The sequence below is a fragment of the Bufo bufo genome, chromosome 5, assembly GCF_905171765.1.
Source record: "Bufo bufo chromosome 5, aBufBuf1.1, whole genome shotgun sequence".
Classification (NCBI taxonomy): Eukaryota; Metazoa; Chordata; class Amphibia; order Anura; family Bufonidae; genus Bufo; species Bufo bufo.
The window spans coordinates 527,502,645-527,525,996 of record NC_053393.1 but is presented as its reverse complement, the minus strand read 5'-3'; the positions used below and the strand labels follow the sequence as shown (position 1 = coordinate 527,525,996).

The window sequence follows — 23,352 nt, the reverse complement described above, 5'->3', positions numbered from 1 at the left end:
ACGTCAGCCTCAATTCACTTTATTTTTAATAAGGGAATGAGACAAAATATCGCCTTGTCGTGAAATACTACTTTATTTAAATCAGTTACAACGAAAACTGGCTCCCCCCGCGATGTTCTGAATGGTGGTTCCTTCCTGTCCAATCAAATTCGTAGTTCCTATATCCGGGTTCCTAGAGAGTGACTCGCATGTGACAGGAGATGTCCCCGCCTCCAAACACCACGGCGGCCATCTTTCCGAAGGCTGATAGTTTTACCACCTAAGCAAATTAGCTTCGGTAAAATGGTTCCTCGCAGACGCCACAGCGATGCTGTCCTATGTGCCGGTAGTCGGATGTAGTAGTAGTAGGGAAAACGGCCTCGAGTCGTCTGAAAAGCGATGGATCCTCGTTCTCAACTAGAGGTGCATCCACACCACGAGCAGCGGAAGATCTGCGCCTCACGGGCCAAGTACCGCGATGGACGGAAGCCGAGAGCAGTCAAAGTGCGTGGAGTTATTATGAGAGCGCTAACTCTGCCACTGGTGGAAATACAATCCCCAGCATGTGGGACAGGATGAGACTTGTAGTCCTGGCAGTCATATAGTTGGACGTTGTGTGAGTCAGTGACATACAATAAGTTAGGGATATTTGACTTTCAGGTGAAATTTATGGAAAATATAAAAAGTTTCGGCTCCAGTGATATTATATGATGAAAGTCGGGCATTTAAGTAGAAGCAGCCATGGTGATTTCCTCATCTCCGACCCCAGTGCTGGGTATACCGCCACAAAAATGTCAGTGTCTCAGTAACTTGTCATGTGGCCTTGTCATCAATTACAGCTTGACAACGAAGCAGGATGTAACTCGGGATCAGTACAGGATAAGTAATGTAATGTATGTACACAGTGACTCCACCAGCAGAATAGTGAGTGCAGCTCTGGAGTATAATGCAGGATGTAACTCAGGATCAGTACAGGATAAGTGATGTAATGTCTGTACACAGTGACTGCACCAGCAGAATAGTGAGTGCAGCTCTGCAGTATAATACAGGATGTAACTCAGGATCAGTACAGGATAAGTAATGTAATGTATGTACACAGTGACTGCCCCAGCAGAATAGTGAGTGCAGCTCTGGAGTATAATACAGGATGTAACTCAGGATCAGTACAGGATAAGTAATGTATGTACACAGTGACTCCACCAGCAGAATAGTGAGTACAGCTCTGGAGTATAATATAGGATCAGTAAAGATAAATAAAGTATGCACCCAAATGAATTTATAAGAAGATTGTTCTGTAATTATATAGACGGTGAGATGGTGACTATTGGGTTAGGTGCTGCAGCGCATGGACCAGTGTTTAGTAACTTGCTGTGACCTCTTGTCTTTAGGTTTACACCATTAATCTGGAGTCTCGGTACTTGCTGGTGCAGGGGGTCCCGGCCATCGGGGTTATGAAGGAACTGATTGAGCATTTTGCTCTCTATGGAGCAATAGAAGAATACAATCCCCTGGATGAGTACCCGGCCGAGCAGTTCACAGAGGTCTATCTCATCAAATTCCAGAGGGTGCAGAGCGCACGGTGAGATTCACAGCGGCTGCGCTTGGGATCGTGTGATCCATGTCCCTGGTAGAGAACTCCTCTCTACAGAGCGCTGTGAGCAGCGGAGGTCCTTCCTCCTCCTCGTCTGCTGTATGTCCCTCTGATCCCTTTGTATATTATTTCCTTGTTATTTCTCTCCTTACTTGGCAGAGTCGCAAAACGGAAATTAGATGAATGCAGTTTCTTCGGAGGTGTCCTTCATGTTTGCTATGCCCCAGAGTTCGAGAGCGTACAAGAGACCAGAGAAAAACTTCAAGACAGAAGGCGGTATGTGGCGCGAGCAACGGCTGATAGAGGTCAGTCCTGTCCTAGCTTATTGAGGAGGTTGTCCTGGAATTAAAAAAACCTGAGAAAAACGGTAGGCAGTGATATAAAATACAGGAATAACGTATACTGACCCATTCAGTCCCATACCGCTACAGCACTTCTACTCCTGTCCTGGCTGCATCGGTCATGTAAAAGATGTACATGATGCATCGCTGCAGGACGGGGCCACATTTTAGAACATTCCAAACAATCCCTTTAACGTATAAGCATAAAGGACTTGTATTGTAGTTGTATTCGTGTACATAACAGCAGTATTATAGTAGTTATATTCTTGTACATACAGGGAGTGCAGAATTATTAGGCAAGTTGTATTTTTGAGGATTAATCTTATTATTGAACAACAACCATGTTCTCAATGAACCCAAAAAACTCATTAATATCAAAGCTGAATATTTTTGGAAGTAGTTTTTAGTTTGTTTTTAGTTTTAGCTATTTTAGGGGGATATCTGTGTGTGCAGGTGACTATTACTGTGCATAATTATTAGGCAACTTAACAAAAAACAAATATATACCCATTTCAATTATTTATTTTTACCAGTGAAACCAATATAACATCTCAACATTCACAAATATACATTTCTGACATTCAAAAACAAAACAAAAACAAATCAGTGACCAATATAGCCACCTTTCTTTGCAAGGACACTCAAAAGCCTGCCATCCATGGATTCTGTCAGTGTTTTGATCTGTTCACCATCAACATTGCGTGCAGCAGCAACCACAGCCTCCAGACACTGTTCAGAGAGGTGTACTGTTTTCCCTCCTTGTAAATCTCACATTTGATGATGGACCACAGGTTCTCAATGGGGTTCAGATCAGGTGAACAAGGAGGCCATGTCATTAGATTTCTTCTTTTATACCCTTTCTTGCCAGCCACGCTGTGGAGTACTTGGACGCGTGTGATGGAGCATTGTCCTGCATGAAAATCATGTTTTTCTTGAAGGATGCAGACTTCTTCCTGTACCACTGCTTGAAGAAGGTGTCTTCCAGAAACTGGGAGTAGGACTGGGAGTTGAGCTTGACTCCATCCTCAACCCCGAAAAGGCCCCACAAGCTCATCTTTGATGATACCAGCCAAACCAGTACTCCACCTCCACCTTGCTGGCGTCTGAGTCGGACTGGAGCTCTCTGCCCTTTACCAATCCAGCCACGGGCCCATCAAGACTCACTCTCATTTCATCAGTCATAAAACCTTAGAAAAATCAGTCTTGAGATATTTCTTGGCCCATCTTGACGTTTCAGCTTGTGTGTCTTGTTCAGTGGTGGTCGTCTTTCAGCCTTTCTTACCTTGGCCATGTCTCTGAGTATTGCACACCTTGTGCTTTTGGGCACTCCAGTGATGTTGCAGCTCTGAAATATGGCCAAACTGGTGGCAAGTGGCATCTTGGCAGCTGCACGCTTGACTTTTCTCAGTTCATGGGCAGTTATTTGCGCCTTGGTTTTTCCACACGCTTCTTGCGACCCTGTTGACTATTTTGAATGAAACGCTTGATTGTTCGATGATCACGCTTCAGAAGCTTTGCAATTTAGAGAGTGCTGCATCCCTCTGCAAGATATCTCACTATTTTTGACTTTTCTGAGCCTGTCAAGTCCTTCTTTTGACCCATTTTACCAAAGGAAAGGAAGTTGTCTAATAATTATGCACACCTAATATAGGGTGTTGATGTCATTAGACCACACCCCTTCTCATTACAGAGATGCACATCACCTAATATGCTTAATTGGTAGTAGGCTTTCGAGCCTATACAGCTTGGAGTAAGACAACATGCATAAAGAGGATGATGTGGTCAAAATACTCATTTGCCTAATAATTCTGCAAGTTATATTCTTGTACATAGGAGGCAGTATTATAGTAGTTATATTCTTGTACATAGCAGCAGTATTATAGTAGTAATATTCTTGTACATAGGAGGCAGTATTATAGTAGTTATATTCTTGTACATAGGAGGCAGTATTATAGTAGTTATATTCCTGTACATAGGAGCAGTATTATAGTAGTTATATTCTTTTACATAGGAGGCAGTATTATAGTAGTTATATTCTTGTACATAGGAGCAGTATTATAGTAGTTATATTCTTTTACATAGGAGGCAGTATTATAGTAGTTATATTCTTGTACATAGGAGCAGTATTATAGTAGTTATATTCTTGTACATAGCAGCAGTATTATAGTAGTTATATTCTTGTACATAGGAGGCAGTATTATAGTAGTTATATTCTTGTACATAGGAGGCAGTATTATAGTAGTTATATTCTTGTATATAGGAGCAGTATTATAGTAGTTATATTCTTTTACATAGCAGCAGTATTATAGTAGTTATATTCTTGTACATAGGAGGCAGTATTATAGTAGTTATATTCTTGTACATAGGAGGCAGTATCATAGGAGTTATATTCTTGTACATAGGAGGCAGTATTATAGTTATATTCTTGTACATAGGAGCAGTATTATAGAAGTTATATTCTTGTACATAGGAGCAGTATTATAGTAGTTATATTCTTGTACATAGGAGCAGTATTATAGTAGTTATATTCTTGTACATAGGAGCAGTATTATAGTAGTTATATTCTGGTACATAGGAGCAGTATTATAGTAGTTGTATTCTTGTACATAGGAGCAGTATTATAGTAGTTATATTCTTGTACATAGGAGCAGTATTTATAGTAGTTATATTCTTGTACATAGGAGCAGTATTATAGTAGTTATATTCTTGTCATAGAGCAGTATTATAGTAGTGTGTATCTTGTACATAGGAGCAGTATTATAGTAGTTATATTCTTGTACATAGGAGGCAGTATTATAGTAGTTATATTCTTGTACATAGGAGCAGTATTATAGTAGTTATATTCTTTTACATAGGAGCAGTATTATAGTAGTTATATTCTTGTACATAGGAGCAGTATTACAGTAGTCATATTCTTATACTTAGGAGCAGTATTATAGTAGTTATATTCTTGTACATAGGAGGCAGTATTATAGTAGTTATATTCTTGTATATAGGAGCAGTATTATAGTAGTTATATTCTTGTACATAGGGGCAGTATTATAGTAGTTATATTCTTGTACATAGGAGGCAGTATTATAGTAGTTATATTCTTGTACATAGGAGCAGTATTATAGCAGTTATATTCTTGTACATGAGAGCAGTATTATAGCAGTTATATTCTTGTACATAGGAGCAGTATTATAGTAGTTATATTCTTGTACATAGGAGCAGTATTATAGTAGTTATTCTTGTACATAGGAGCAGTATTATAGTAGTTATATTCTTGTACATAGGAGCAGTATTATAGTAGTTATATTCTTGTACATAGGAGCAGTATTATAGTAGTTATATTCTTGTACATAGGAGGCAGTATTATAGTAGTTATATTCTTACCTATTCCAGTATGAGAATTGTTAAGGACAAACATTACTTGTCTCCCATGTTAGTTGTATGTTGCGCTGTGACATCTCTAGACCCTAACATGCACATATTTTTATTAAAGACGGTCAAAGTGCAGAACGGAGAAAGGTCGTGCCTGAGAAGTCCCATTTATTGTCTGCATCTGTGGAATCGAGCTCTGCGGGCACTTCCACATGGGGCCCCTCTCCGCAGCCTGATGACTTTTCACCCATGCTGCCGTCCATGCCCCCTGAACCTTACCAGGAATACAGATCGACTTCTCCCTCAAGCTCTTATTCCAGAAACCTGCCTTCCGGGGGCAGTGTGCACCCCCCACCCTGCAGCGGACCAGAGAGAACAGGCAGTCCAGCGCACAACATTTTGAGGAGTAACCCGACCAGGTTTATGCCAAGGACTACGCAGCTGCAAGAGAGACAAAAGAGACGGGAGGCAAGCCTGGCACTTTCACTATCTCTAGCCGACTCTCCAGAGGTTGTAATAGGACCAAAATTGCCTGAACTGCCAAAATTAGACCTGGAGGATGATTCTCTGAACACATCTGCTAAATTAATAAGAGGAAAACTAAACCAGGTGCGTACCTACAGGCGTTCCTGGACTGAGCATGTGATCATGTGTGTTATAAGGAAATGCCAGAGATATTCATTAGGTACTGAAAGGGATTATTACAAGATAAAAAAAAAACATGGCTGCTTTCTACCAGTAACAGCGCCACACCTGTCCATGGATTATGTGTGGCATTGAAGCTCCGCTCCACTGAAGTAAATAGAGCTGGGCTGCAATACCAGAGACAACCTATGGTCTGGCGTGGCACTGTTTTTGGAAGAAAGCCTAGCATATTTTGCTAACTTAGTTTAAGCCCTTTATTTAATTTCTGATTTTATCAGACCTCTAATCTTCATCGGACCTCAGATCAGACCAAAAAATAATACAACTTACCACCACACGAGAGACCACTCTTCCACGGTGACCTGACATCACACATAGTGCGCACTACATCCTGACGCTGTACTCTTTGAGCGCCTGGAGAAGACCAGGGAGTGGTGAGTAAAGCCAAGAACGCTACACTCACTGCTCCCTGGTCCTACTGCACTAATGGGCGCTTAGTATTCGCTTTATAAGACGCACTGTCATTTTCTTTTCCCACCACTTTGGGGGGGGGGGGGGTGCTACTTATGAAAAATACAGTATTTCATACACACTTTTTTGCCTCTTGAGCCAGATTGGATGTAGATATTGGTGAAGATGGTGAATTGGATCAAGACTGGCGTTCCCGTAGGCCACTCTTGATCTGTGCGCTGGAGACAGATGTGCCTAATATATTATAGTAAGAGGTGCATCTCTTTCACTCTCTGCACCAGAGACTCAAATCTATTGGTGCAGTAACTTACACCAGTTTCTGGCACAAGTTATAGTAAATCCAGAATGCTGCACTGAGCCCCAAACCTCCCGCTGAGCACCTTTTTCTCCACTTTAGAAAATTGCAAATTATGATGCAAATATGGGGTACGCCATAGTGTGTGACATTTTAACGCCACAATAGTTTATAAATGTCCCCCAGTCATATGTTGTCTTCGGAATCTCTCCAGCAGTACAGTCTCAGGCTTAAGGCCTTCAGATCTCGGCGTTTATCTCAAGTCTTAAAGGGAGCCTGTCACCATGATTTTGTGCAAAGAGCTGGGGACATGGGCTGCTAGATGGCCGCTAGCACATCTGCAATACCCAGTCCCCATAGCTCTGTGTGCTTTTATTGTGTTAAAAAACCGTTTGGATCCATATGCAAATGAACCTGATATGTGTCCGGAGATGAGTCCAGCGGAAAGGAGCCCAGCACCGCCCCGCGTCCTCCGAATCTCCTCTTTGCTGGCTGACGTCACAGAGCTGGAGCGCCGAAATCTCGCGATGCGCGAGCTAGCGCATGCGTAGTTCGTTCCCTGTGCTGATGCCAGCACAGGGAATGAACATGATGCCGACACTGCGCATGCGCTAGCTCGCGCATCGCGAGATTTCGGCGCTCCAGCTCTGTGACGTCAGCCAGCAAGGAAGGGATTCGGAGGACGCGGGGCGGTGCTGGGCTCCTTTCCGCTGGACTCATCTCCGGACACATATCAGGTTCATTTGCATATGGATCAAAACGGTTTTTTAACACAATAAAAGCACACAGAGCTATGGGGACTGGGTATTGCAGATGTGCTAGCGGCCATCTAGCAGCCCATGTCCCCAGCTCTATGCACAAAACTATGCACAGGTTTCCTTTAAGTCTAAAGGCGGTTTTAGGAATCTGTTCTGGAAGGTCTCTGTCAAATCCTAATACGATCATTAGCAAACCATAACTAAGGCTACTTTCACACTCGCGTTTGGTGCGGATCCGTCATGGATCTGCACAGACGGATCCGCACCGATAACACAACCGCATTCATCTGTTCAGAACGGATCCGTTTGTATTCTCTTTAACATTGCCAAAACGGATCCGTCTTGAACACCATTGAAAGTCAATGGGGGACGGATCCGTTTTCTATTGTGCCATATTGTGTCAGTGAAAACGGATCCGTCCCCATTGACTTATATTTAGTGTTGAGCGAACTTCTGTTTTAAGTTCAGCGTCTAAAGTTCGGCTTCCGGTTAGCGTAGAATCCCGATATGGATTCCGAATTCCGTTGTGGTCCGTGGTAGCGGAATCAATAATCGGCCATTATTGATTCCGCTACCACGGACCACAACGGAATTCGGAATCCATATCGGGATTCTCCGCTAACCGGAAGCTGAACTTTAGACGCTGAACTTAAAACAGAAGTTCGTTCAACACTACTTATATTGTGTGTCAGGACGGATCTGTTTGCCTCCGCATCGTCAGGCGGACACCAAAACGCTGCAAGTGGTGCTGCCTCCAGAGCGGAACGAAGGCAAACTGATGAATTTTGAGCTGATCCTTTTCCATTCAGAATGCATTAGGGCCAAACTGATCCGTTTTGGACCGCTTGTGAGAGCCCTTAAACGGATCTCGCAAACGGAAACCAAAACGCCAGTGTTAAAGTAGCCTAATATAATTATCGCTAATCAGTGTTGCCAGTAGTAGCTAAGAAGGGTGTGTGCACATCTGTCATGCAATGGAGCATGTACCCTCTTTTTTTTTTTTTTTATATCGTAGAAAGTGGATTTTACGGTATGTACAAAAATGCAATTTTTAGTGATTGGTGGGGGGGCTCAGCCATTTGACCCTAAGTGATCGTAAATTTATCACCTATGATTGGAAACGCCCCGTACCAGTGGATTTTGTATAGATACAGGTCCTTCTAAAAAAATTAGCATATTGTGATGATAAAGTTCATTATTTTCTGTAATGTACTGATAAACATTAGACTTTCATATATTTTAGATTCATTACACACAACTGAAGTAGTTCAAGCCTTTTCTTGTTTTAATAACTGCTTCAATGCGGCGTGGCATGGAGGCAATCAGCCTGTGGCACTGCTGAGGTGTTATGGAGGCCCAGGATGCTTCGATAGCGGCCTTAAGCTCATCCAGAGTGTTGGGTCTTGCGTCTCTCAACTTTCTCTTCCCAATATCCCACAGATTCTCTATGGGGTTCAGGTCAGGAGAGTTGGCAGGCCAATTGAGCACAGTAATACCATGGTCAGTAAACCATTTACCAGTGGTTTTGGCACTGTGAGCAGGTGCCAGGTCGTGCTGAAAAATGAATTCTTTATCTCCATAAAGCTTTTCAGCAGATGGAAGCATGAAGTGCTCCAAAATCTCCTGATAGCTAGCTGCATTGTCCCTGCCCTTGATAAAACACAGTGGACCAACACCAGCAGCTGACATGGCACCCCAGACCATTACTGACTGTGGGTACTTGACACTGGACTTCAGGCATTTTGGCATTTCCCTCTCCCCAGTCTTCCTCCAGACTCAGTCCACTGCTTCCTCAGGTCCCCCAAGGTCTGGAATCGGTCCTTCTCCACAATCTTCCTCAGGGTCCGTCACCTCTTCTCGTTGTGGCAGCGTTTCTGCCACACTTTTTCTTCCCACAGACTTCCCACTGAGGTGCCTTGATACAGCACTCTGGAACAGCCTATTCGTTCAGAAATTTCTTTCTGTGTCTTACCCTCTTTGCTTGAGGGTGTCAATGATGGCCTTCTGGACAGCAGTCAGGTCGGCAGTCTTAACCCATGATTGTGGTTTTGAGTAATGAACAGGCTGGGAGTTTTTAAAAGCCTCAGGAATCTTTTGCAGGTGTTTAGAGTTAATTAGTTGATTCAGATGATTAGGTTAATAGCTCGTTTAGAGAACCTTTTCATGATATGCTAATTTTTTGAGATAGGAATTTTGGGTTTTCATGAGCTGTATGCCAAAATCATCAATATTAAAACAAGAAAAGGCTTGAACTACTTCAGTTGTGTGTAATGAATCTAAAATATATGAAAGTCTAATGTTTAGCAGTACATTACAGAAAATAATGAACTTTATCACAATATGCTAATTTTTTGAGAAGGACCTGTAATTGATTTTATTTATATTTTTATCTACAGGTTTCTAAATTCTCTCCACTAACCGCACCAGAGGACAAGTCTGTGGACACTCAATCTGCACCTCCAGTAAAACAGAGAAGAAGAATATGACCCTTGGAGGGGAGAACGTGGGGGAAAAAAACTTTTGTATATTTGAGTAAGCGAACAGTCAAGAATAAATCATTTTATGGTAGATTATAGGACATGTGGTGCCTGGGTTGTTGTATTCATGTTGTGCAGGGTTCAGTGTCACCAGCCACAGACATGAACATGGACTGGTTGGTCCTTTCAACCACAGAGTCCGGTGTAGACCTTTATACCCAGCCTTGTGTAGCTGATGTCAGCAGAAAAGCTATAGTGGGGTATATATACTGTAGTACTCGCTCTGTCGTATTATGCAGACTGGGAACCCCCACTCTCCCCGATTTTGCAGATTATATTCTCATTAAAATCCTGTTTCTTGCTTTAGTCTTGAAGCAAATCCAAATCCCTCTCCTGCCTGTGCAATGTTCATGCCTATAGGTCATTGGGGTCTGAAAATGCTTGACTTTCGAATGCCATGATGCTCTGCGAAAAGAAAATACAGGTTATTACTTACAGTATGGCAACAATCTGCATACTAACCTGCAAACACCAGATTATTGCAGAGGATTAAAGGGTTATCTAAGTGATGATAATCAATATATGAGACAATAAAATCTAACCCAAGAGAGGGTCATGAGAACCACCCCATAAATGCACATCCGACAATAGGTCAGTATCAAAAATATATAAAGTTTATTAGACACACCAACAGACACATTAAAAAACTGTATACAATTAGAACAAAGTGCGGTATGCAGTCAATATTATATAACCAGCACAAACAGGTCCACTGAGTTGCCCCACCATAGGCACATACAATAAAAACCAGCGTATAACAATATCAATGTGGAACATAAGGAAAATGTAACATAAGGTTAGACCTCTGAAAATACAAACAGACCTGAATAGGGTCAAAATGAAAGAGCCAAACCTACATGAGCAGCTGGTACAGTGGACCTGGAAAAGTGAGAAAGCACCCAACGCGCATCGCCGGAAGCCGAATTGCTCCGGCGATGCGCGTTGGGTGCTTTCTCACTTTTCCAGGTCCACTGTACCAGCTGCTCATGTAGGTTTGGCTCTTTCATTTTGACCCTATTCAGGTCTGTTTGTATTTTCAGAGGTCTAACCTTATGTTACATTTTCCTTATGTTCCACATTGATATTGTTATACGCTGGTTTTTATTGTATGTGCCTATGGTGGGGCAACTCAGTGGACCTGTTTGTGCTGGTTATATAATATTGACTGCATACCGCACTTTGTTCTAATTGTATACAATTTTTTAATGTGTCTGTTGGTGTGTCTTATAAACTTTATATATTTTTGATACTGACCTATTGTCGGATGTGCATTTATGGGGTGGTTCTCATGACCCTCTCTTGGGTTAGATTTTATTGTCTCATGCTTGTTTTCACCGCCCCCTGCACTCCGTATATTATTTGGTGTGCCCCCTAAACTTGTTACTCCACTATAATCAATATATGTTATATGTTCCCTAAAAAATGCAATTTGCTCCTCAAAAAAACAAGCCCTCATAGGGTTACAGCGATAGTCGTACTTAAAGGGGTTATCTGAGTATTACTATAGATGACCTATCCTCTAGATAGGTCATTATTATTAGATCGGTGGGGGTTACAACAACCGAAACCCCCACCGATCCGCTGTTAGTCTGGTGCTCCGTGAGCGGCACGTCCTCTTCTTAGGCCATGTGACATCACCGTACATTGGTCACATGGCCGGGCTCAGCTGCAATACCAAACACAGCCACTATACAATGTACGGCGCTGTCCTTGGAAGGCGGCTGCTCTCACCAAAGCTTCGGTAGGCACAGTGGCTCCCTGAAACGGCTGATCGGCGGGTGCGCTGGAGGATAGGTCATAATTATCAAAAAAAAAAAAAATCTATTTTTTGAGGGGGGCAAAATTGCCCAGCCCTACAATGTACCATGCTTTTCTATTGCGCAAGTTTTAGAAAACTGTCCCCCAATGTATAAAACATTACGATCATACGCTCAGGTGCATGGGGCTGGAGTCTAGCTGAAAACATATCGTGCACCTTCTCACCTTACTGTCTGGCAAACAAGGGCCAAATGCCTCCAGTAAGAGGTTTTCTTCTCTGACCGCTTTCTCAAAATCCAAAAAGGACAGCTTGCTGTCATGGTCATGATCCTGTGGAGGAAAGCAGAGCACACGCGTGTTATGTACTTGACTACATGGTCAGAACATGAGAAATGCTCCAGGGCTGGAATTCCGTGCTCTATGTTCACACACATTCCCACTGCACGGCCATCAGTGGTCGGTGGAGGGCCAGAAATACAGAACCCCCAACAATCCTAAAGAAATTCACGATACAAAATCGTACAAGTGAAGACTACCCATTCGGGCATAAAGAGCTGATAGAAGCGATCTGCCTGTGTGAGCCTCAACAGAAATCTCCTACCATCACACTGACAGATTTGAGCCATCTTTGTGCTACATGGATGTACAGTCATCTGAATGGTGCCATGTAATACTATATTTCCACTGCTGTCTATCTGCAGCTTCCCATGGCAAAATTTAAAGGGATTGTGTCCCTTCAGCAAGTGGCATTTATCATGTAGAGAAAGTTACGGTAATACAAGGCACTTACTAATGTATTGTGATTGTCCATATTGCCTCCTTTGCTGGCTGGATTCATTTTTTCATCACATTATACACGGCTCGTTTCCATGGTTACGACAAGGGATGAGCGAATCGACTTCAGATGAAACATCTGAAGTCGATTTGCATAATACTTTGTTTGAATACTGTATGGAGCAGAAGCTCCGTACAGTATTAGAATGTATTGGCTCCGAAGTTATTACTTTGCGAAGTCTCGCGAAACTTCGCATAATAACTTCATAAATGAATTACTACTGTAAAAAACAATTTCCTGAACTCAGTTTCTGTTCCAAGTGGTACCTTGGAACCGAACCAGAGTTCGGGAAATTCTTTTGACAGTAGTAATTAATTTATGAAGTTATTATGCGAAGTGATAACTTCGGCTCATCAGAGCCAATACATTCTAATACTGTACAGAGCGCTCTTTCCGTACAGTATTCAAACAAAGTATTAGGCAAATCGACTTTGGATGTTTTCATCTGGAGTCTATTTGCTCATCCCTAGTTACGACCACCCTGCAATCGATCAATGGTGGTCGTGCTTGCACAGTATAGGAAAAAGCACTAGCCTATGCGCGCTCCCGGCCACCCGTTTAACTTTGCTAGGATTGAGATTTTGGCTGAGCAGCTGGGGCCATATTCTGAAGAGTCAACCCTTTTAATAGCACAATGGATTTAGCAAAAGTAGGAAAGTTGAGGGGTATGTGATTTGCATTAAGGGGTTGTATGGAGCAGGTTCATGTGCTGAGCTCGCTGCATTATAGAGCGGACACCTGCCAGCAGTGACTGGGAACGGAGATGACTCTGATCCTGGTCATGTAACCACACTGTCAATAGCAAGCACGGCATCTGTAGCGTTATACCGAGGGAGGGTGCTCTGCAGAGCTCTAATTTATTACTATGGCAGCCTGGGGCCTTGTGAAAGCTCCCAGTGCTGTCATCATGAGCTGCCTGAAAAGCCGTGCCCATGGCCTGGTCTGACAGGCAGCTTGTAAAAATCCCACAAACTGCAATAGAATTCTATTGCAGCCTAAGGTATTACCGATCAGAAGATTGCTTATTCAAGTCCCCTAATGTGACAAAAAAAGTCACAGTGAAAAAAGTATTTAAAAATAAATAAAAAAAACAGAAGTATTAATTCAAATTCCCAATTTTATATATATATATATATATAATTAGGAATCGCTGTGTTGAAAAATGTTCAAACTATTAAAATACAAATATTTATCATGCGCAGTGAACTCCATACCGTAAAAAAATTAAATAACCAATTTGCTGTTTTTGGTCATGTTGCCATAGTCCTAAGTACCTCAAAATGGTACCTGCATGAACTACAGCTTGCCCCATTAAAAGTGAGACCTCACAAAGCTCTGTAGATTGAAGAATAAAAAAAGTTATGGCAGAAAGATTTTTACTTTTCATTTTTATTTTTATTTTAAAGTAATAAAACATAATAGGAACTGTAATTGTACCAGGTTGTTTCACCCCACAAATTATTTTTTCCCCGTTTTCCAATACAAGCTATGGTAAATTAAATTGTTCCAGTAAAAAAAATACAACTTATCCTGCAACTAGTCCTCATATGCCTATGTGAACGGAAAATGTAAAATGTTATGGCTCTTTGAAGGCACAAAGGAAAAATGAAAACGCAAAGACAAAAATGTGCCCTGTTCTTAACAGTTTACACTATATTTGACCCTTCTCATCTACAGACCCTGCTGCTATATTTCTACACGATCCTAGAGGCATAACACATACTTTTTATGTTTACACTATATATTGGTGAGTGTTCCTGGCAGGCAGCTCAGCCATGATGGCATATCGTGGGCACGATCGCATCATTACCAACTGTTATAGGGCAGTGTAGCAAGAGCCCACTCCCCTAGGCATCTTTGCAATTGAAGGCAACAGTCCTGCTCATATCTAGGACAGGTTACTGGCAGCCATTGTAAATACAGTCAGGTCCATAAATATTGGGACATCGACACAATTCTAACATTTGTGGCTCTATACACCACCACAATGGATTTGAAATGAAACGAACAAGATGTGCTTTACCTGCAGACTGTCAGCTTTAATTTGAGGGAATTTACATCCAAATCAGGTGAACGGTGCAGGAATTACAACAGTTTGCATATGTGCCTCCCACTTGTTAAGGGAGCAAAAGTAATGGGACAGAATAATAATCATAAATCAAACTTTCACTTTTTAATACTTGGTTGCAAATCCTTCGCAGTCAATTACAGCCTGAAGTCTGGAACGCATAGACATCACCAGACGCTGGGTTTCATCCCTGGTGATGCTCTGCCAGGCCTCTACTGCCACTGTCTTCAGTTCCTGCTTGTTCTTGGGGCATTTTCCCTTCAGTTTTGTCTTCAGCAAGTGACATGCATGCTCAATAGGATTCAGGTCCGGTGATTGACTTGGCCATTGCATAACATTCCACTTCTTTCCCTTAAAAAACTCTTTGGTTGCTTTTGCAGTATGCTTTGGGTCATTGTCCATCTGCACTGTGAAGCGCCATCCAATGAGTTCTGAAGCATTTGGCTGAATATGAGCAGATAATATTGCCCGAAACACTTCAGAATTCATCCTGCTGCTTTTGTCAGCAGTCACATCATCAATAAATACAAGAGAACCAGTTCCACTGGCAGCCATACAAGCCCACGCCATGACACTACCACCACCATGCTTCACTGATGAGGTGGTATGCTTAGGATCATGAGCAGTTCCTTTCCTTCTCCATACTCTTCTCTTCCCATCACTCTGTTACAAGTTGATCTTGGTCTCATCTGTCCATAGGATGTTGTTCCAGAACTGTGAAGGCTTTTTTAGATGTCGTTTGGCAAACTCTAATCTGGCCTTCCTGTTTTTGAGGCTCACCAATGGTTTACATCTTGTGGTGAACCCTCTGTATTTACTCTGGTGAAGTCTTCTCTTGATTGTTGACTTTGACACACATACACCTACCTCCTGGAGAGTGTTCTTGACCTGGTCAACTGTTGTGAAGGGTGTTTTCTTCACCAGTGAAAGAATTCTTCGGTCATCTACCACAGTTGTTTTCCGTGATGTTCCGGGTCTTTTGGTGTTGCTGAGCTCACCGGTGCGTTCCTTCTTTTTAAGAATGTTACAAACAGTTGTTTTGGCCGCGCCTAATGTTTTTGCTATCTCTCTGATGGGTTTGTTGTGTTTTTTCAGCCTAATGATGGCTTGCTTCACTGATAGTGACAGCTCTTTGGATCTCATCTTGAGAGTTGACAGCAACAGATTCCAAAGGCAAATTGCACACTGGAAATGACCTCTGGACCTTTTATTTGTAATTGGGATAATGAGGGAATAACACACACACCTGGCCATGGAACAGCTGAGAAGACAATTGTCCCATTACTTTTGGTTCCTTAACAAGTGGGAGGCACATATGCAAACTGTTGTAATTCCTGCACCGTTCACCTGATTTGGATGTAAATACCCTCAAATTACAGCTGACAGTCTGCAGGTAAAGCACATCTTGTTCGTTTCATTTCAAATCCATTGTGGTGATGTATAGAGCCAGAAATGTTAGAATTGTGTCCATGTCCCAATATTTATGGACCTGACTGTAATTCCCAGGTTAGTAAAGATAGACAGGCAGAACTGTAATCAAGACTGAAGCATATAAAACTTCCATACCATCTTCTTCAGTGTAATTTCTACCAGGTCCTTTATGCCCTCATCTGGGTCTTCCTCTGTCGGCTGCTTGAGTAGACTGTTCTTCAACATGTGGAACATCTCTTCTCTGGAGATGAAGCCGTCGCTGTTCAGATCATAGACCTCGAAGCAATCTGCAGCAAAAAATAATGGGGGGGGGGGGGAGAATTTATCAAACTGTTGTAAAGTAGAACTGGCTTATTTGCCCCTAGCAACCAATCAGATTCTACCTTTCATTTTTCTCAGCTCTATTGGAAAATGAAAGGCGGAATCTGATTGGTAGTTATGGGCAACTAAGCCAGTTCTACTTTACACCAGTTTGATAAATCTCCCCCTATGTTCAGGCGAGATGAGCGCACACGATTATACAGAAGGGTTTGTGAGATCAGAAATGAAATGGCTCCGCTCTCACTCTGCAGTGTGTCTGGTGTTCAAGGATACGGGGCTGAGCTGCAATACCATACACAGGCTGCGGATGGCGCTGCTTCTGCTCCTGTACATCCCGAGCAAACAACGTCATCTGACAGATGGAGGGGATGTTTGAAGGACTGCTAACGTCCACTGAATGAAATCGGTGAACGCTGAAGGGAAATGGAAAACTTGCTCAGCTGCAGGATTGTCTAGACTGGATGCAAGTGTAGCAAAACCCCAGCTGTGTTGAAGTATCAGATCTGTATATATCACAAAAATGTTTCCATTCACTGACCGTAAGCACAGCACACAGGAATTACATTATGATCAAGTATGGCTGTTTCCCGCAGTCCCAAAAAGTTTGATTGGAGTGGCAGCGGTCATGCTCGGTTGGGTTCCTGGAGGTGGAGGTGATGTACTGGGGTCCCTCAATCTATCAATGACTGAAGGTCTGTTGGACCCCAACCTGATATTTATCACCTATCCAAGTGGATAGGTGATAAATGTTTTTGGCTGGAGCACCCCTTTAAATACGGGTACAGTGAATCAATGAGGAAAGCTGGGTGACAGCTTCATAGGGCTTGTATTGCAGCTTAACCCCTTCACTTGAATGGGGCTGGCCTGCAATACCAGACACAGCCCACCGATACGAGGGATGCCGTTTCTGGAAAAGGAAAAAGCCTGGGATTTTTTCCTCCAATTTCAGACAATCCCTTTAATGGCAACTTAGAAAAACAGGTAAGTTCTCCTTTAAAGGGGATGTCAGTGATAAGACAAAAGGTCTGATGTGTTTTGGAAACAGCGCCACCCTTACCCGGGGCCGTGTGTGGTATTGCAGCCCAGCCCTTCTTATCTGAATGAGGAAGACCGGCCATAACGGACGCAACCTATGAAACAGGAGTGGCGCTGTTTCTGGGAAACGGGAAAACTTTTTTCTAATCTTAGACATTCCCTTTAAATTCTCGTACAGTTTTATACCGGCCACTTACATTTAATCTTTTCATCCAGAGTTCCACGGAGAAATACGGACAAGCCTTCGATCCACTCGCTCACGCTGATGTAGCTGTCGTTGTCCTTGTCGAATCCGCGGAAGACTGGTGATAGAAGCACAGGGGTTACTATGCAGAGCGCCACGTGCGTGCCCATAGTGCTGCTGACCGAGGCGCACTCACCCCTGTCCATGATCATGTCGTCCGTCATGGTGAAGGTGTTATGCAGGATGTTCCTGAACGTGTTCCTGTCGATGCCTCCTCTGGTGTTTGGATCTATAGGACGCCCGACTATCGTGTTGTACAGCCGTATGAGACATTCCACTTCATGCTTAGTGACTGCAAGAATCGCATCACAACTCCTGATTAAACTTAGAAATAAAGCTTAAAGGGGTTGTCCCACGAAAAATATTCTACAGTTTTGATACCAGCCCCTGGATGTGAATACGTTTGTAATTGTATGTCATTAAAAATGTAGCACAGCAGCAACTGAGCTATTAAATAAAATGTATCTGTACAGCGCCACCTGCTGTTTTTTATTATTTTTTATTTCTTTGACCTGCTCACTGAGATGGCCGCATATGCTCAGTTTCATACTTCAACTGCCCCCTGAGCTGTGATAGGTAGAGCATGGACATGCCTCCTGAACTGTGATAGGTAGAGCATGGACACGCCCCCTGAGCTGTGATAGGAAGCGCATGGATGCGCCCCCCTGAGCTGTGATAGGAAGTGCATGGACACGCCCCCTGAGCTGTGATAGGAAGCGCATGGATGCGCCCCCCTGAGCTGTGATAGGAAGCGCATGGACACGCCCCCTGAGCTGTGATAGGAAGAGCATGGACATGCCCCCTGAGCTGTGATAGGAAGCACATGAACACGCCCCCTGAGCTGTGATAGGAAGAGCATGGACACGCCCCCTGAGCTGTGATAGGAAGCACATGAACACGCCCCCTGAGCTGTGATAGGAAGCGCATGGACACGCCCCCTGAGCTGTGATAGGAAGAGCATGGACACGCCCCCTGAGCTGTGATAGGAAGCGCATGGATGCGCCCCCCTGAGCTGTGATAGGAAGAGCATGGACACGCCCCCTGAGCTGTGATAGGAAGCACATGAACACGCCCCCTGAGCTGTGATAGGAAGCGCATGGACACGCCCCCTGAGCTGTGATAGGAAGAGCATGGACATGCCCCCTGAGCTGTGATAGGAAGAGCATGGACATGCCCCCTGAGCTGTGATAGGAAGCGCATGGACACGCCCCCTGAGCTGTGATAGGAAGAGCATGGACACGCCCCCCCGCATATGCTCAGTTTCATACTTCAACTGCCTTCTGAACTGTGATAGGTAGAGCATGGACATGCCCCCTGAGCTGTGATAGGAAGAGCATGGACACGCCCCCTGAGCTGTGATAGGAAGAGCATGGACACGCCCCCTGAGCTGTGATAGGAAGCGCATGGATGCGCCCCCCTGAGCTGTGATAGGAAGAGCATGGACACGCCCCCTGAGCTGTGATAGGAAGCACATGAACACGCCCCCTGAGCTGTGATAGGAAGCACATGAACACGCCCCCTGAGCTGTGATAGGAAGAGCATGGACACGCCCCCTGAGCTGTGATAGGAAGCACATGAACACGCCCCCTGAGCTGTGATAGGAAGCGCATGGACACGCCCCCTGAGCTGTGATAGGAAGAGCATGGACATGCCCCCTGAGCTGTGATAGGAAGAGCATGGACATGCCCCCTGAGCTGTGATAGGAAGCGCATGGACACGCCCCCTGAGCTGTGATAGGAAGAGCATGGACACGCCCCCTGAGCTGTGATAGGAAGCACATGGACACGCCCCCTGAGCTGTGATAGGAAGCGCATGGACACGCCCCCTGAGCTGTGATAGGAAGAGCATGGACACGCTCCCTGAGCTGTGATAGGTAGAGCATGGACACGCCCCCTGAGCTGTGATAGGAAGCGCATGGACACGCCCCCTGAGCTGTGATAGGAAGAGCATGTACACGCCCCCTGAGCTGCAGCAGAAAAGACACTCCCCTTGAGCTGCCAGCTCGATATAAATCTAGCAGAGCAATGAATGGGGAGATCTCTGGATCCATGTGAGGTACAGGGCTGGTTCTAGCTTTGTTAGAAAGAGATTATTCGGTATTATATGATGTCTGATTTTAGTTTTTTACATTAGTCATGGGATAAGCCTGTTAAAAAAAAGTGACGTTAAAGGGGTTTCCAGGCTCCTGATATTGACCTATACTTAGAATACGTCATCAGTATCAGAAAACTATACAACCCCTTTAACTGGGAAGGGAACAGAACGTTTACCAGGTGCCTTCCTTTCCATCTTTTCAGCTGCAGATCCGCCAATTCCTCAGCTCCTCTTCTCCCATCCAAGATGGCCGCACTGCTACTCAGACTACCAGGTGAACACTGTGCATCATTTCCTGCTGACAAAGCCTTGCCCTTGCAAAATCCGAGAGCAGCAGGAAGTGTCCTAAACTACCAAATTCACAGTGTACGCCGGGTAGTCTGAGAAGCGGTGCGGCCATCTTGGATGGGAGAAGAGGAGCTGAGGAATCGGCAGATCTGCAGCTGAAAAGGGGGGCGCCAGGAAAGTGTTCTTGTTCGTTCGGCAGTTAACTGGAGGAACAACCCCTGTCCACTGCAGGATCCTTACGGCTGTTTCACACGAGCGTGTGCAGTGCGGGAATCGCGTTCAAGGTGTGAGCGTGATTCTCCATTCTGAACGCTGTTCATCTTGCAGGAGCGCACGGCATTACACTGATTTATAATGCTGTGTGTCTCTGCTTGGCCTTCCTTCTACAGAATCATAGTGACAGCTTTACGTCAGTATGATTCTGTAGCAGTAAGGTCATGCAGAGACACACAGCATTATAAATCTGTATAATGCCGTGCGCTCCTGCAAGTCCAAAACGCAGGCTCATGCTCACACGCGGAACATGATTCCCGCACTGCCCACGCTCCTGTGAAACAGCCCTTAGAAGAAGAAGACGGAAGAGGTTTATCGCTGCGTCTGTCTTCTGTTCTGCAGGGTACACAGTGGTCAATGATGGCAGAGGAAGAAGAAATGCAGCTGCTGCAACTGGACCTGATAAACATGATGAGTATGGACTGGGTGCTGTCTGGCCTAGCAGAGCTGCTGGATCTTAGCACACCCAAATCAGCTCTGCTATTATCTGTCCCCAGTTCTCAGCTGGTGGCTCCTACTGCTACATTACAATGGAAAAAAGCGAAATAAAATAAATATATAAAGGGTGAATGTGATGTAATATATACTGCACACAAATATAAGTAAACAGTAATATACAAATGAAAAAACACAACCAAAACAATTCAGCACAATAGGTCCCCCCCCCCCCCCACCTGAGACTGCGCAGATTATGCATAAAAAAAAAATAGGTAACCGACTGTAATGTTTTACTTTTGCAAGTATAAAAAAAAAACACAAATATAAATGGTAAACAGCAAAAAATTATTTTGGTTGCCTAGAACATATTTATAAACATAACATAACATATTTATAAACTGACTGCGTGGGGGGGGCTTTCGCTGCTGGGACCCCTAGTGACCAGCTGGAGCCTGTGGGGGAACCAGGCATTAAGTGTTCATTGAGACCAATGGACTGTCAGTGTAATGTCCCCGATCCTTCACAAGAGGGATGTTTTTAGCTGCTCTCACTGCCAGATGAGGGTCCTGAGCTTGGAATGCCCCTTCTTTTAAAGGGCGTCTGTCAGCAGTTTTGTCCCTATGACACTGGCTGACCTGTTACATGTGCGCTTGGCAGCTGAAGGCATCTGTGTTGGTCCCATGTTCATATGTGCCCGCATTGCTGAGAAAAATGATGTTTTATTATATGCAAATGAGCCTCTAGGAGCAACGGGGGCGTTACCATTACACCTAGAGGCTCTGCTCAGCCCTGTGCACTTTGATTGACGAAAATGTCATCAGTAGGGATGAGCGAATCGACTTCGGATGAAACATCCGAAGTCGATTCGACATAAAACTTTGTTCTAATACTGTACGGAGCAGGAGCTGGAGCTCCGTACAGTATTAGAATGTATTGGCTCCGATGAGCCAAAGTTATTTCCCATTCTTTTGCAGTACAAATTAACTTATGAAGTTATTGCGCGAAGTCTCGCAAGGCGTTTGCGAAGCAATAACTTCAGCTCATCTGAGCCAATACATTCTGATACTGTACGGAGCTCCTGCTCTGTACAGTATTAGAAGGAAGTTTTATGCTAAATCGATTCGCTCATCCCCTAGTCATCACTGTCTGGTCCTGTCAATCAAAGGGCAAGGGGTGCAGAGCAGAGCCTTTAGGTCTAAGGGCTCATGCACACGACCGTATGTATTTTGCGATCTGCAAAAAAAACATGGACGTCACACAGATGTCATGTTACATCTGTATTTTTTTCTGCATACAGGACGCAAAAAAAAAAACAGAACAGACACAGACAAAAAATACATTCGTGTACATGAGCCCTAACGGTAACGCCCCCGTTGCTCCTAGAGGCTCATTTGCATATAATAAAACATCATCTTTCTCAGCAATGCGGGGGGCACATATGAATGTGGGACCAATACAGATGTCTTCAGCTGCCAAGTGCACATGTAGCAGGTCAGCCAGTGTCATAGGTACAAAACTGCTGACAGATGCCCTGTAACTAGAATTCCCTAACATCCAGACGGCTAATCCCGACCTACGGGTGTACTCCGGCTACGAATATTTCTGATTTCTGCGGCAGATCTGCTCATGGATTAGCCCCCTTGGGCCATGTTCACATGGAGTTTACTCAACATGGATTCTGGCTCTGATTCCGCACACAAAAAATGCCCCATTAATACAATTTGTCTCCTCTGAGTTAAATGGAAGAACGTCTAGTTAATTCATATTTCACTTCTTTTTTTTCTGCCGTGAAGAGAAGAAGTTCTGTGTCCATTCTTCATCCACAGTTTATTTCAATAGGGGCAGGATGAACGCCCATGTCAAAACTGCATCGAAAACACGTGAAAAACGCACTGCAATAAAAACCGCGTCCTAAACAACCACCAGGAATCCTGAAGCAGATTCTGCATCAGGATTGTTTCCGTATGGAAAACACTCTTGTGTGAATATACCCATTCAGTGGGGCTAATCCGTAACCCGCCGCAGTTTCCGTTTCTTTAAGGACGCGTTTACGCAACATCCGCGTCACACAGGCCGTTTTTACTGCAGATTCACTGGCATTTTGGGCAAAATCAGGTGGATTTTTTGTGAACCTACCCCTTATACTTCTCAAAGCTGAGAGTTCGCTACAGTTGTATCCACTCAATCCTGTGAGAGCTGTGCTGCTCCTGTACCGAGCTCAGGACTGTATACAATGAACACAACTGCAGCGAACCCTCAGCTGTGGGGGTCCACAGACAGCAGGACTGGAAAGGCACTCCGGCCTGATGAACTACAACTCTCAGCATGCTAGATCTACTAAAGTATACCTGCTGCTGAGGAACTACAACTCTCAGCATTTGTGCCTTTCCCCTACAGTACTTCTACCGTGGAATACCTACAGTGTCGGGCGCTCTTGCTCAGCGTCTCGGCCAGCTTCTGCAGGTTCTTGCGGTTCATGGCAGCCACCTGCTGGGACATGGTGCGGTCTGCTGGGTCTTGTAGTCCGTGGTCCTTTCAATCACTCGGGACTCCTCAGCAACACTTCACGCACCACAACAAGCGTAAC

At 44.1% G+C, this 23,352-nt stretch overlaps 2 protein-coding genes across 4 annotated transcripts; one reads left to right on the top strand and one right to left on the bottom strand.

Moving 5' to 3' along the window:
- Nucleotides 1-20: 20 nt before the first annotated feature.
- RBM48 (RNA binding motif protein 48) lies at nt 21-17,783 on the top strand. Of its 2 annotated transcripts, XM_040431186.1 has the most exons (6): nt 21-483; nt 1,368-1,558; nt 1,730-1,875; nt 5,396-5,883; nt 9,840-9,975; nt 17,645-17,783. In XM_040431186.1, exons 1-5 carry the CDS (start codon nt 379-381, stop codon nt 9,927-9,929), a joined length of 1,020 nt encoding a protein of 339 aa, XP_040287120.1. In that variant the 5' UTR covers nt 21-378; the 3' UTR covers nt 9,930-9,975; nt 17,645-17,783. The 2 variants fall into 2 exon arrangements, with proteins under 2 accessions (XP_040287120.1, XP_040287121.1); XM_040431187.1 differs by lacking the exon at nt 17,645-17,783 and having other exon boundaries at nt 9,840-10,021.
- EFCAB1 (EF-hand calcium binding domain 1) lies at nt 10,049-23,352 on the bottom strand. Of its 2 annotated transcripts, XM_040431189.1 has the most exons (6): nt 23,186-23,352; nt 17,809-17,964; nt 17,626-17,730; nt 16,208-16,359; nt 11,964-12,068; nt 10,049-10,385 (listed from the first exon to the last, which is right to left on the bottom strand). In XM_040431189.1, the coding sequence occupies exons 1-6, from the start codon at nt 23,262-23,264 to the stop codon at nt 10,335-10,337; spliced, it is 648 nt and encodes a 215-aa protein (XP_040287123.1). In that variant the 5' UTR covers nt 23,265-23,352; the 3' UTR covers nt 10,049-10,334. The 2 variants fall into 2 exon arrangements, with proteins under 2 accessions (XP_040287123.1, XP_040287122.1); XM_040431188.1 differs by having other exon boundaries at nt 17,626-17,964.